The following is a 15,590-nucleotide window of genomic DNA, read 5'->3' as shown; positions in this document are numbered from 1 at the left end:
ACGTAAACATGATTAAGGAAGGATCTTGGGTCTTCTCTGCAATTGGCCCCATGCCAGGTCCAGAGGCTATAAATAGGATGGCAGAAATGGTAACTGATCAGTGTACATTATAGGAGAACCTGTCTCCATCAGTACATTCTTTTCCTGTATTCTCTGCAACAATATTTAGAGTTCAGTAACCTTTCAAAGAGATTGACTGAAAAAAAGCCTTTGCCTCAGAAGAAAAGGAATTCTCCAGAAACATTGAGCATCTATAATTCATACAGACTGGTGAAAAAGTATATTTGTGTGCAAAATGCTTTCTTATGCAAGATTAGTTTGCTGCTTCTTTTTTAAATTCATAGTCAAGAAATTCTTTTATGGCTATGAGGCAAGTCTGTTCAGCGAGTCAGCGTGTGTACTATTTGAATTGGAAATGAACGCTAGCTAAGTCATCAGGGAAATAACCAAAAAAAAAAAAAAAGGAGCATTTGAAAATTGGGTCTTTAATTATGTTTTGAGTTTTTATTGACATTTTTTACCAATGCAAACTGTTTTTCAAAATTTAGGATAATTGAAAAATGTTGCTCATAAAGTATCTAATACTTTCCTGCTGTGGTCAAGACGTGAGGACAAAGATCAGCCAAGCCTTTTGTATTATTCTGAACATTAAAATATATGATTGACCACTCAGTTTCTTGAATACCAACAGAATAGATTACTTTAATAATGCAAGTAAGAGGAAGAGATGCATTTCAAAGATCCTATTAACATTCTTCATATGAACCAAATACTCCTATTTTCTTTCTTTTTTTTTTTAAAGATTTTATTTATTTATTTGAGAGAGAGAATGAGAGAGAGAGCACATGAGAGGGGGGAGGGTCAGAGGGAGAAGCAGACTCCCTGCCGAGCAGGGAGCCCGATGCAGGACTCCAGGATCATGACCTGAGCCGAAGGCAGTCGCTTAACCAACTGAGCCACCCAGGCGCCCAAATACTCCTATTTTCTAAATCAAATGAAATCTATGGGGGGGGGGTGCAAGGAAATGGAATATATGACTTTCTACAGAGTAAAGCACCCAGGCAGCTTTCTCAACTTCTCTCTGAAATCTGCAAGGACAGAGCCAACACCTGTCTCACCTGGAGACCACCTGGCCTGGCCCAGCCCAGCCCAGCCCAGCCCAGCCCAGAGTGTTTCCCTTCGGGGGCACTATAGTCATCACCACTCCCAAAATAGCTCCTGACTTGACAACATCTGTATCTTGTTTTCTTAATAAGGATCTAATATTTTGATTTATTATTTTAGATACTTTTGAAATGATTTTAATATAGTATTTATATTTTAAATGAGCTTGCCATCTAACTTTCATTCACTAAATGACTCCAGAGGTGAAATTAAACACAACTCAAATCACATCTATTTCAATTACTGTCTTTTTTATTGTCATCAAATGTATCTCTTGGGTCACAAGAAACTGGATGCGAACACTGGGTCACCAACATAAATATTTATGAATAATTATGTGCCACACACTGTCCTAGGTCCTTCATTTTCTTTTTTTTAATTTTTAAAAATTTATTATCTCATTTAGCTCTTACAACCACCTCATGAGATAGGATGGAAAGATCCAAGACCCCTAGCTAATAAGTGGAAGGGCCAGGATTCAAAACCAAGGGGTCTGGCTCCAGAGCCAGCACTTAGATGCTGAGCTATTAGCATGTTAATTAAGAACAACAATAACAAAATAACCGTGCTGGCTTAGCACTAGGCCATAAATATCTGTATACATTCATTATAGCAGTTGACTGCACGAAACAAACCACACCTAGCCTGACCGATGCTTTTCACTCTCATGGATAATACAGTGGCCAGAAGATCCTCCTTTTGGGAGGTGGTGGTGGAGGAAGTAGCCAAAAACAAGCATTATAATAACTCTACTAAAATACCCTTGTCAGAAAACTCAAAGGCAACCTACGGAATGGGAGAAGATATTTGTAAATGATGTATCTGATAAAGGGTCAGTATCTAAAATCTATAAAGAACTTATCGAACTCAACACCCAAAAAACAAATAATCCAGTTAAGAATGGGCAGAGGACATGAAAAGATATTTTTCCAAATAGGACATACAAATGGCCAACAGATGCTCAACCTCACTCATCATCAGGGAAATACAAATCAAAACCACGATGAGATACCACCTCACACCTGTCAGAATGGCTAAAATTAACACCACAGGAAACAACAGATGTTGGGGAGGATGCAGAGAAAGGGGAACCCTCTGTGTACACTGTTGGTGGGAATGCAAACTGGTGCAGCCACTCTGGAAAACATTATGGAGGGTCCTCAAAAAGTTAAAAATAGAACTACCCTATGACCCAGCAACCACCCTACTAGGTATATACCCAAAGGACACAAAAATAGTGATTCAAAGGGGCACAGGCACCCCGATGTTTACAGCAGCTTTATCAACATAGCCAAACTATAGAAAGAGCCCAAATGTCCATCGACTGATGAATGGATAAAAAAGTTGTGGTATATATATATATATATGTATACACACACACATACACACCACAATGGGATATTACTCAGTCATAAGAAGGAATGAAATCTTACCATTTGCAATGACATGGATGGAGCTAGAGTGTATTATGCTAAGTGAAATAAGTCAGTCAGAGAAAGATAAATACCATATGATTTCAGTCATATGTGGAATTTAAGAAACAAAACAGATGAACATAGGGGAAGGATAAAAAAAGGGAGGCAAAACATAAGAGACTCTTAGCTATAGAGAACAAACTGAGGGTTGCTGGAGGGGAGGCGGGGATAGGCTAAATGGGTGATGGGCATTAAGGAGGACACCTGCTGGGATGAGCATTGGGTGTTACATGTCAGTGATGAATCACTACATTCTACTCCTGAAACCAGTATTACACTATGTGTTAAAACTAACTAGAATTTAAATAAAATCTTGAAACAAAAAAAATATACTTGTCAGGAAATATTTAGAGGTTGAAAATATTTCAGAAAATGATTGTCTGGGAAGGTGGCAGATGATGTTTAAGTTTTGAGAACCTCTTACAGTGGTAACAGTAGGAAACCACTTTCAATTTTCATAAAGAAGTCATACACCTTTAAGGAGATGTGGTAACTTTTGCCATAGGTATGTTCTGTAAGCGTCCGAGAGAGGACCAGCGGCCCCTCTCCCCGGCAAGCGCTGCCCTAGCTCAGCACTAACTCAGGCCCCTGGCATGTTCAGCACAGAATCCCAGTCTCTACTCTCCTCTTCTGTGAATTCATCTTCTGCACCGCAGCACAAGTATCCACATCTGTGTCACCTATCTGCTTAACCCCTTTTAGTGGCCCTTCTGGTCTGCAGGTCATATCCCAGCTCCTGATGCTTGGCCGTCAGGCCTATCTACAATGCCTGGTCCAACCCGGGCCATGCTCGCGCTGCCCTTGATGCCCAGCACCCATCCTGTGGTCTCCACCACACTGTCCTTTTCTTACCTCAAGGCATTTCTTCTCTTGTCCCTTTCTCTGGATCACTCCCTCTACACCTCTAACCTCAAACGCTGCTGCCTTACTTCGGCTCATTGAAAGATTCCATTTGGGCAGCACCATCTCTCCAGGAAACCTTCCCTACTTGGCTCCCCTCTTTGCCTTTCTCAAAACTGCCAGGCTGGGTTAGATGTCCTCTTTTAAGATCCCACAGTACACATATCCCGTGTGTACCACATATCCTACACTGTATCTTCTTGATCTGTATATTTTTCTTGCTAGCCTTCAGTTTGTACAGGAAGGGCTGTGTCACATTCATCTCTGAGCCTAGAGCCAACTGCTATCGCCCCCCGCTTTTGTCCTAACAACTGGGTCCCTTTCACCATCATTGCTGGTCTGGCTGCACAGATGGAAAGAAGTGTGGACCCCCGGAGGACATCATACCTTCCAGTTTCCAGCAGAGAGGTTCTGGAGAGATCCGGCAGAGCCTTCCAAGGTGGCTGGGTTGGAACTTTCTGCTAGAAGAGTCAGATATGGTTTTACCACTGACGGATGCCACAGCATCTCAACCCCTTTGGGGGACTTTGACAATCCTGGGATAGGACCAACTCCATCCCACTGAAAGACAAAGAGCACACGTGAAATGGAAGCAAATGAACACAATCTCCAATACTTGAAAACATCCCTCTCTGCTGGATTCAGCTAGAGTTAGGTAGAAAAACTGTATAATGAGAAATTTTCTTTTCTTGCCAAATATGTGATTTCTTACTCCTAGAAAAATGAAACCTTAGAGTTTCATGTCAAATAAAATGCTAACTTGATCCTCTTGTGGTGTTCTCTTTTTCTTTTTCTTTTTCTTCCCCCAGCAGCTTGGCTCTGAGTCCTTGCTGGGAGACTCTTTTCCTAGTAAGTCATCCAGCTCACTCAGCCCCAGCAGCCGGGCCTGTGGGACCTCCAGTTCCAGCCGATAGGACAGGTTCCTCAGGGTGCACACGCAGTTCTCCACAGTCTGCAAACCAACACAGCGTATAATTAAAACCATCGTAGCACATTATTGCAAAATGCTTCTGTACTGAGCAGCAGTGAGCTTAAGTAAATGTAGAATACGAGAGAACTGCTTTTTTACTTATGGGAACCTGAAACAAGCTAGGGAAAGAATTACGATTCTAGAATTTTTGTGGGATACCCAAATGACAGAGTGCAGAGCCATCCAAACTACATCTGCGGATCTGATTTCGTGCTGATTAAAATGTGCAAGACTCTGGCAGAGAAAACGCCCAGTGTTTCTGCTTCAGAGTTGCTGCAGAGGCAGAGAGGCACCCAAGTTGCCAGAACTTCACTCCTTCTTGCCATTAAACGTCTTCACCATGACAAGAGGTACGAGTAACCCCATCTCCGGGGAAGGCCCTCCCCCCAAGTCGCATCTTTGGCCTTTCCAGCCATCTCCAAACTCCCTTCCCTCTGCGGAAAGTCCCATGATCTCTTTGTGACATTTTGCCTTCTGTACATGGTCTTTTGCTTCTTAAAGTCTGTATCACACCTCTGATTGGGAGGCTAACTGTGACTTCATGGAGAGCACCTAAAGCCAAGCTCAGCTCTTTCCCAGGAAGCTCTCCTTCCAACTTGCTTACTCCTCTCAATTTCATCTACAGATCTTTTGGTTCAACGAGGTTCAAATAAAAACTTGTACATCACTTTGAACTTTTCCCCTGCCTTCTCCCTGAGCCTACCACTCATCATCCTTTTCTCTCTCAGACCCATGTTTATGACACAAAGGCTTACTTAAGGCCTCTCCTCATCTAGCCCATCCTGAAAAGCAAATACCTGGCATACCTTGGAACTCCTGGCACTTTTAGTCCCTCCTTCCTATTTCTTGCCACCTTCCTCAGTCCCTGCTCCTGCGGCAGATCCTAGATGGTTGTCACAGCTAAAAAATGATGAGTAGAATGCCCTGTGCTAGGATGGGGAAAACAGGAGGGGAGCAGAAGGGGCTCCTACTGGGAACAGACTAACCAGCAGGACAACAGAGGGAGGGGTGAAAGGGCAAGACTGGGGATGTAGAGAAGTGGGTCTGGGGTGGGGGCTATGGCCTGCAGTGGGGCTAGAAAGGCAGAGGGGTTGGTGGGTTATGGCGCCTCGACCCGGAATGTTTATTCACTAGATACTCAAATACAGATGGACTGGATTCTAGCCACAGGGGACATGGCTGGAGACAACAGTAGCAGGGACAATCACAGTGACAGCCCAAGAGAACCACAAAGTCGGGACCCTGCCACCCTGTGCTTAGTCCTCGGCCACACGGAGTCACTTGGTTTTCATGGTTTTAAGGCTATTTTCTTAAACTGTCATGTCCCTGTTAATTTGTCATTTTTAGAGAGACTCTCCTTAATCTGGAGTGTAGTGTAATGAGTAGGAAAGGCTCAAGAATTCCAGGAAGAATGAGTGGCACGCCAAACGCAGAGTCTGGCAGCTGTTGTCACCTGCCATCATGGCCCTCGTGGCCAGCCAGCACTGACCTTGCTGTCGTAATCGGATGTGTTCACACACGTGTGGATCACATACAGCAGCGAGTCCACCAGCCCCTCACAGGATCGCATTTGCTTCCTGGCTTCCTCCCCTGCGGAGCTGAGGTTCCTGAACGGGCAGAGAGACACACGGGAGCCGCTGAGATGAGCAGCTCGCTCCTTAGCCAGGGAGCCTCACCTTACCATCTGACAGGTCGGACAAGACAGCAGCCATGTAGATCCCGTGTGAGGAGACACTTTAACATCGTGAGAACTCTCCGTAACCAGTTCCCCATTATCCACCCACACAGAAGGGAGCAGGGCCATCTGAACTCTGTCTCCCTCCTATGACACACCACTTTCTAACCTCCTAAAGACTGTTTTGGGGTCTAGCCTCCTCAGTTGCCTCATATGTAAAAAGGGGAGAATAATACTGATCACCTCATAGGGTCCGTGTGTGGAAGCGACGCTCCATATAAAGGCAATTAGAAAAGTGCCTGCAATGTCTGTTAGCCATGGTTGTTATTTCTAGACATGCTCTGCTTCCTGTTGGGCCACCATGGCTGGCAGGCCCCTGCACCTATTACAATGTTTTGCCTATAGTTGGTGGTCATAAATGCTTCCTGAATGAACAGAAGAAATGTCATTTCTTGTATAACCATTCACGTTAAATATGGACATTTGCTTATGCTATAATTTTTCTCATTTTTTCAAATATAAAAAACCCTGAGGTTTAGGTCTCATCCATATTGAAACTTTTTTCTTTTTAAAGATTTTATTTTTAAATAATCTCTACACCCAATGTAGGAATTGAACTCCCAATCCTGAGATCCAGAGTCACGTGCTGTACCGACTGAGCCAGCCAGGTGCCCCCATATCGAAACTTTTGATATCAGTTTACCTTCATGAATTGATACCAAATTTTAAGGATCTATTTTATGTCTTATTAACAAGGGTTCTAGGCTAACTCTGAGATTTTGTAAAAACTTAGGCCAAATAATGGGGATTTGGAAATGATTTTTCTTTTTGTCTTTATTTTTCTGGGGCCAGAGAGACAGTGTCATCCATGGTCCCTCCTCTGCTCTTTATCTTGTGTCACTTCTCAGCAGCACTCAACAACTGCCATCTTCCATTCCTTTACAAGCCTCCAGGACCCTTCACTTCTTTGTTTTCCTCCCATCTTGCTGCCTTTCCTTCTCAGTCTCTTTTGTTGGTGGGTGCCTCTGGAGTGCCAGACTACTTTGGTCCCTTTTTACCTTTATCTTTACATTCTCATAGGTGGTCTCCTTCTCTCCCTTGGCTTTAATACAACCTATGGGCCCATCCACGACTCCCAAGCATCTACCTTTAGGCTGACCCCTCCCTAAAACTCCAGGGTCCTTTATCCAACTGCTTTCTTGGTATTACTCCACGGGTAGCTAATTAGACATCTCAAATGGACATGGTCAAAACTCTCATCTGCTCATCCCTCCACCCTTTCTTCTTCCTGTGCTCCCAACTGATTCAGCCAAAGATTTAGGTATTAGCTCTCCCTCCACAAAAATATCCCCTATCTCCTACCTCGCTCCAGCACCTGGTCTAGGCCACTGTCATGGTCTGCCTGGATTGCTGCAGCAGCCTCAGCCTCCTATCTCTACTGCTGCCCTTGTTCAGTCTTCACACTGAAGCCAGGATCCAGTCCCACTACTCCCGAGATTAAAGCCCTCTGACAGTCTCCCGAGGCACTTGGAATAGACTGTAAACTCCTTCCTCTGACTTCAGCAGTCCTACGTAATCTGGTGCCACTCTGTGCCTCGCCCAGTAAGCTCCAGCCGAGAGCCCACCTTTGCGCCAGAGCCATTAGACTACTTCCCTTTGCTAGGAATCCGCGTCCTCCTGACCCCACCCCGCCCTCAAACGAGCAGCTCCTGGTGGTATTTCAGATCTAGACTTCAATTTCCCCTCCTGCGAGGGGCCACCTGATCATCAAAACCATCTCCTAATAACTCTTGCATCACCATGGCATCTATCGTTATTTTCTTGTTTTCCTCAATAGAATATGGTTCTCTCAGAGCAGGGACCTGTCTTGGTCATCACTGATTGCACACAGAGGGCATGCACCAAAACTGTCTATAGCCCTGAACCACTGGGGGAGCCGGACTGGTGTGTCCTGTCTCTGGGAGGCCTGGCAGGCTGGCTAAGGAGCCCTCACAGCTGCCCTGGATCCAGGAGCAGAGAAAGGATGAGATGCTCCTTCCACAGATCATCAGTAGGTGATATAATCTGCCCTCTGATGCACCCCTCTGAGGTAGGGAGCTGGCCTGTTTCCCAGGATCCTGACTCTTGTCATCCACCCACAGCAAGGTGGCCGACAGTCACTTGTCACAATAGTGCTGCCTCAGAGCAACAGCCCAGGCTCCCTCCCCGTCTTTCAAGCTGTTACAGAAATGCCTGGATGTACGGCTTAAACGTTAGCACCCACTGCGCATCAGATGCTACACTAAGCACTTTCTATGAGCTGATTCTTCACGAGTGTGAGATGGTGCTGTTATCCCTACTCTAAAGATGAGGAGAGGGCACCTGGGTGGCTCAGTCATTAGGCGTCTGCCTTCAGCTCAGGTCATGATCCCAGGGTCCTGGGATCAAGCCCCGCATCAGGCTCCCTGCTCTGTGGGAAGCCTGCTTCTCCCTCTCCCACTCCCCCTGCTTGTGTTCCCTCTCTCGCTGTGTCTCTCTCTGTCAAATATTAAAAAATCTTAAAAAAAAAAAAAAAAAAAAAAAGATGAGGAGACTGAGGCTCAGACTGGGGCAGGAAGCCAGGCTGCCTCTCAGTGTCACCAGGCCACGCGGCCCCAAGGCTTCCGCTTCAAGTTCCCAGAGCACTGTACACTTAGGACACCAGGTAGAAACTGAGCTGATGAGTATTAATGGCAAATAATAAGCACTCCTGTCCACACTTAAAGGAGCCTTTATGAATTTCACATCTAAAGATAATGACTTAAAACAGAATTTGGGCTCATTTTCATTTATTTATAAAACTCAAACCCAATAATTGTTTAATTACACCTTTTTTGCACCTTTTAAAAGCAAGAAGGTTTTAACCATCACATTTTGAATTTAAACCAAAACCAGGCTGCAGACACATTAGCAGTCAGGATGTGATAACCAGAAAAATGCTGTTAAAGTAGAAACCACTGGAATTTTGGCAGTAATTTCAGACTGAAAGGGCCCTTTCTACTAATCCACAGAAGAGTCATTTATCAGATAATGTCTTTCAGGCCACTAGTCTGTGCTCATGATATTTTCCTCACAGGATAACAGTCCAGTGGCCTAAATTTTGAAACAAACTTAGAAATGTAGGTAAATGTTTAAAAAATGAAGTAAATCCTTCTAAATCAACTTACCCATGACACATGTTATTTAATCAAAGAATTAATTGGAAAGAATAAAGAATTTACCTCAGGCAACCTGTTGTATTACGTAGAACGAGTGATGTCTGAAATTTAATTTTATGATCATCATCAAAAGAAGAGTTATTCCATCCAGAATGTGGAACGATCACAGTGTTTGTTAAGGTTGAGAGAGCATCTCGAATGATTGTCATCTTTACAGCATCACATGAAGATAAATTCCAAAGAACTCCTAATAAATGAGATTTAAAAAAATCCAACCATCAGTTAGAGATCCTGCAGGCTTAGGAATAAAACAAACGTATCAGCCCTAAGTGATGTGAACTCGTCTGTTCCAAATCTAATCTACGGCCTGAATTTGCAACCAGGCAGGGGATGGACCTCTAATAAATGTTGAGTGAACATATGTGAGCTTCTGGCAGTGTATTCCAAAGCTCTACCAGTCCTTCTCTTAAGTTTTAGGGCCTATGTATCTATCAGACAAGATGACTGCGGCTTCTGCAAAGCAAATTAGACCTACTCTTCATGGGGGAGGGGCACAATGCAATCAAGGGTCATGAATATAACGGGCCTGTGATTGTTGTAAAGCTGTCATGCATCGCATCATCCCTTAAATTCAATGTTCTGTGTGACAAACCATTTTTAGAATTAATACTTGGAAACAATTTCTCTTTCTCAAAAGGCTGACACGTTTCTCTGTATCATGCTTCCTTTTTCTACTTTTGCTACTGGGAAGCTCAAGCTTAAATATGCTTGCGGTAACATACATAAGAGGGCGGTTACATTTGCTTCGTCTCCCTCATTTGGATAAGGCTTAAACATTTTTATTTCCACATTAAGAGTTTTATTACCACATGCAAGTTACATTGAGTCCCTCATACTGTAATTCATATCAGGAGTACTGGGACAACAGACTTTAAACATAGCTTATTAGAGGGGTATTTAAATTGTATGCATATTAGAGTGTCTTCATTTCTGTGTCAACTATGAGGTGGGTTCAATTATTGTTACAGCACACATATTTTCTAAGAATTATTCTTTTAGAAATTAGAGCAAATTCAAGATTATACCTACTCCATGCCATTTCCCATCAATGCATTTTCCAAAGTCAGAGAAAAGGAGGGTGAGGAGAGGTGGCGCAGCTGGTACTGAGGTTCCCTCCTGATGTGTCCTTGACAAGACGCTCAAAAGCCGGTACAGTGCTTTCAGAATTATCAACACACAAAAATGCTTGAGGCCCTGTGGAGGGGAAGGAGTTGGCAAAATCCCCATTTCCGTGGGAGCACGTATTGCTTGTGAACATGACTAACAGTGTGGGGAGAACTGCGGCTCCGGTGCCCGGTAACAGCAAACTGCTCAGCCTTCTTGGGGCCTGGAGAAACGCAGGGACCTCTACAAAGGAGGGAGGTGTGAGAGAGCTGACAGGATCTCTTCCTTTTGGAGGAAGAAGTACAAGCATCGGGCTAGAACTGCAGATAGTAAACTGAAACTCTGATGGAGCCGAGAGCGTACCGCCCCTTCCCTGCACATCACCCTGACCTATCCATGCTGCACAGGGAGTGGTCGGTGATGGAGGCTGATGCTTGGGCTCTGGCCCTGGCTGGATGGGCTTACCCTTGTTTCCCAAGGACTTTCGCCCTTTCTCTTGCTCCTACCTTTGGGGTGGGTTAGCTCACCATCACACCAAAGGACTTCAGCCTTGGCAGTGATTCATCTAGTTAGGCCCCAAATGGGAGGGAGGTTTAGACAGTTTGGAATCAGGGAAAGTAAAGACCTTGATTTGTCTCTGAAAGCTTGTTCTGTCTACCATTACAGACCTTTGCTTATATAATTATCATGTGGCAAACAAGAGATGGGTTCTAGTCAAGAGGGCAGCATACACTGGGGGTGCTTATGAAATGAATTTCAGTTCCTCAGGTGGAGCTATTTCTCCATCAATTCTGATAGAATTGGCCAGAAGTTTCTATATAAAATGGTTTTAATCCAGGAAGGTTTTGATCTAGGGAGGTTGTGCTACCTGTTTTCTGGAGGTTTTGCTGGACTCTCTCAGGGGCAGCCATGTGAGGTGTGGGGGGAGGAGGATTGGCAGCAGGCTGCCAGATCCCCACCCCAATTCACCCAGAGTGGTTCCGTACTTATCTGTTCTCAGTACTGGGCTACGCTGTATGTTTCTCTTTCAAACAAGGGTTTCATGTCTAAAAGACATTTGAAAAGCACTGTTTCACAGGAGAGGTATCAGAAGACTGATGACCAAGGGAGGAACCTGGGAGCTAAGGATGAAAAACAAGTCCCTGGGGGTTTACCCTCACCCAAAGACCGGGGAAGGGAGAGAAGATGGAAGAAAGAGTGGGTTGAGGCATAGAAGGGTGGGTGATAAAGGCTGCCTTGAATGGGGCTTTAGCATTTATTGCTAATGAGGACAGCCATACCTGACCCAGGGTCCTGCCAGGACCTGCCGGGGCCCGAGCCAGCCACAGGGCAGCACGTAGCCCAGACACTGTTGGTGGGGGGGGGGGTCATCTCCTAACCTCCCCTGACAATTTTATAACATATTTTCAAATTCCTCACTCCACAGAATTCAACACATGGGGGAGGGCTGCATTTTCTAATATGCTACGTCGTACTTCACAGAATACATGTATAAAGGTTAACTGAAGGCAAGGCTTATCTTATGGACAGGAAAGCCTATTACATTATAGGCTATAGGTATAAAATTAGATATACAGCTACAGAAAATGGAACAGTGTTAGTCACAGACTTCAGGGGAAAACATGACTAAGAAGAAGGATCTAGGAGTTGATGCCTAGAAGTTCTCTAATCATTGGCAGAAAATCTTGTTTTTCATGGTCCCTGCCTCCACTCCTGGCTCCTGCTACGACCTACTTCTGGGAAGAGGATATTTCGCAGATTTGTGGATTTCCCTGATGTTCTGTGCAGGTACCAGAATTCTGTCCTGCTCTTTCTTTATCAGGCATTTAGAATGACCAGTGGAATTATACGTCATTCTATAGTTTACTATTAGCCCTTAACTACTTTGGACCGAACAGCATAAATGTCCCTAAATCAATATAAACTACAGTAACGTGACCATTTACTGTGATTTTACTCTGTGCCAGGCCTTATGTGCTTTACATACAGAGTCAAGCTGCGCAAAATGAATTAACTTTCCCATTTCATTATTTTATATGATTGAAATACCACGTTGACTTTTTTTAAAGGATGAGCATTTGTATTTCTAAATTTAATTTTAATTTCATTAGGCAAGTATAATGAGGAACAAAGACTCTACCATGATCCATTCTTTTACATGTCTCGTTACACATATGCGGAGCACATAATAGGTGCTCACAAATATTTGTTGGTGGATCCAAATTAAAGGCATGTATTTATTTTTTGATTTCCCTTTTATTTCCTTTCTGTCAGATTTAGCCAGCATGGTTTTGCTTGCCTTTCATATGAAGATTAAAAGAGATGGTTACTGAAACCACCATCTTAGCTGTGAGGATAGGAGAATCCCATTTCTGTTACATCTCTAAAACCAGAAGTTAAGAGTTACAGCAGCGTGCCAGAATCCTAACCCCTCAAAACTGCAAAATAGAAAAGATCAGTGTTGCCCAATTATAAACTATTAAATGTCTGAAAATATGTAACCCTTCAGTACACAAGGTGACTGTGTTATCTTTTGGTCAGTTGAGATGACTTATTGATCATAAAACCAGTCTACTATATAAAAGTCTACTACAGGCTTTCTGTAACCTCAAAAAATGTTCAAAATTATTCTTGACCAGAAAAAAGGTACAGGTTCTATTTTTGCTAAGTCTGTAGCATTCAGGGGACCCATACAAGGCAGGTTGATCATCTTGCACTGAGTTATATTATCCCTCTAATCCTGCACTTTACATTGTAACACAAAGAACTACAGCACTGGGTGTGGATTTAAACTAGCCACTTCAAATATCAGAGACACTGATTTTTTTCTTCCCCACCTTCTATTTCAAAAACAAGGTTATGGAAAGCCTAAACAATCAGTTCTGATCAACGAATACTGGATGAAGAAGGTTCAATTAAACTTAAAAGCCTTAGTATGGAATGTTTAATTTGGCTTATCTATTCAAAGGAAAAAGCACCATTCTTAAGATCAGCTAATGATACCTGTGGGTACCCCACCTCACTAAAGTAGTAATAAAACAATGTTCTCCCCACTTAGTCTGTCTAGGCCTTCATTTAATGGGTCAGGAAGAATGTTGCTAGAGCAGTGAATAATGAATAGTAAATACACCAACGCCCAGATGTGGCAAGACTGTTGAGAAAATAGAGAGCCACAGAATTAGCATCCTCATCAACATAATAAACCTCCAGCTCCTACATCCTCATGCAAAGTTTGCTTCAAAAATATTTAGCAGCATACTCCATTATCCCCTGGTTTCTAAAGAAAAAGTTAAAAATAAACTATAATTTCATTTAGGAAGCTTGAGGTTTTTATTTAATTTAAGGCAATTAGCTATTTGTTGTGAGAACTAAGAATATACACATACAAACTAATTTAGAAAATATTAGAGAATTTCATGCATATTATTGTAGAAAAAGCTGCTTCTTCTCTACCGCAGGAAAAAGTACACGCAATTATGAGTAACCAATAATCACAAATGAAATACTCCCATGAAAGATGAAAGTTCATTTTCCCCACAAAGAATGAATAAAGTAATTAAAATATTATTTCACATAAATCCTACACTGTAGAACTTTGAAAGACCTCAAATTTAAAAGTAGCTTTATAGCTATTCTAACAACCAACTGATAATTTTATGGTCAAATTAGAAACCGATTTTACTGATTAATTAAAACAATAGCACTATTTGAAAAAATGTATTTCTTAATGGACATTAAAAACCAACCAAACAACATTTGGAAAATATTATTTCTCTGGTAGCAGAAATATGTAACACCTTACACAGTTGTTTCTCTTTCTGATATGAAAGAAGTCTAGAAACATTAATTTTTACATAGCATTCAATTTATGTCCAGTTTCCTTGTTATAAAACCCCCCACAAATGCTTGTGGACATTGCAAAAAGAAAAATAAAATAGCCAAAAGAACTTTAAACAGCACTACCAGACATGTTCCTGCATTTTCTTCCCCAAGTTAGCCTTATTCTGTGTCTGTTGTTGATGTGCTTCTGTCACTCTTGCTCTTTCACAAGATGTCCATGAGGTAAAGAGAATTACCCAAGACTAAGGGGGCGTGGAGGGTATTACGTCAGAGACAGAGGATGAGGCATTCCGGCACAAAGCGAGCGTCATGACAGGTCACTCTCATGCCTCTGCTTCAGCTCTGATATATGCGCTCACTCCCCCACCTTCTCCAGCTGTGTGCTCCTTGGAACATGCTTGTGTTGGGATACCCACCCTGCAAACATTCTTGATAAGTCAGCATACAAATATTAGGCTAATAGTGAAAATATAAAACATCAAGGCTTCAGATTGCATATGAAGGTCCGAGTGTGTGTGCATCTTGCAAACTCGGTCTGTGGACAACAAGGCAGGAATGTGGGCTTCTGAAATTAGGGCCACTGCCTGCTCCTAGCGCATGCCTCCATTATTATCCCCCTAGACAATCTTTGGCTCAAACACTCACGATCTAGCAGATACACCTCTCCGTTTCTTCTCATTGAAGCTGCCCCTGAAGCTCTCCCCTAACCCCTGTAAGGTTTTTATAAACCTAAGGCTTTCTGTTGGGAAGTCAGTAATGTCATGACTCTATGGCTATTACCTCTGGTCCCAATATGGCCTCCTAGGTCCCTGTCCATGCAAGCAGTGCAGCTCAGGCCTTTCAGATACATGTTACTTGTACCCAAGTGTGGTATAGATCTGTGCTGCCCAACAGAGGAGCTATCAGCCAGATGTGGCCAGTCCAAATTGAGACATGCTGGAAATGTAAAATATATAGCGTAGTACGAAGAGTTGGTATGAAAGAAATGAATGTAAAACCTCATATTAATAATCTTTATATTGCTTATAAATTATTTTAGAAGAATTGGGTTAAATAAACTACATTTTAAAAATAAATAATACCTGTTCCCTTTCCTTTTTCATGTGGCTACTAGGAAATTCAGAATTAAATGTGCCCGACATTAAGCGCCTACTGGGAAGTGCCAGGGGAGGTACTTGTTCATGTCATGCCAGCATCTAAGGGAGACATGGAGGTGAGCCCTCTGC

The 15,590-nt window shown here is 42.9% G+C and overlaps 1 protein-coding gene across 11 annotated transcripts in view; it reads right to left on the bottom strand.

Annotated features, from left to right (window-relative positions):
* The window catches only part of PKP4 (plakophilin 4), a 234,702-nt gene that overhangs the window by 15,904 nt on the left and 203,208 nt on the right, over window positions 1-15,590 (bottom strand). For all 11 annotated transcript variants that reach the window (XM_064586574.1, XM_064586573.1, XM_064586575.1 and 8 more), the window contains 4 exons: window positions 9,424-9,607; window positions 5,999-6,116; window positions 4,300-4,491; window positions 3,927-4,100 (listed from right to left, as the gene is read on the bottom strand). In XM_064586574.1, the coding sequence (XP_064442644.1) occupies window positions 3,927-4,100; window positions 4,300-4,491; window positions 5,999-6,116; window positions 9,424-9,607 (668 nt within the window). The remainder of the gene's footprint in view (window positions 1-3,926; window positions 4,101-4,299; window positions 4,492-5,998; window positions 6,117-9,423; window positions 9,608-15,590) is intronic.

The sequence above is a fragment of the Mirounga angustirostris genome, unplaced genomic scaffold, assembly GCF_029215605.1.
Source record: "Mirounga angustirostris isolate CCGP_5_RB_7025 unplaced genomic scaffold, mMirAng1.0.hap1 SCAF_3, whole genome shotgun sequence".
Taxonomy (NCBI): Eukaryota; Metazoa; Chordata; class Mammalia; order Carnivora; family Phocidae; genus Mirounga; species Mirounga angustirostris.
This window is presented reverse-complemented; position numbering and strand designations above follow the sequence as displayed.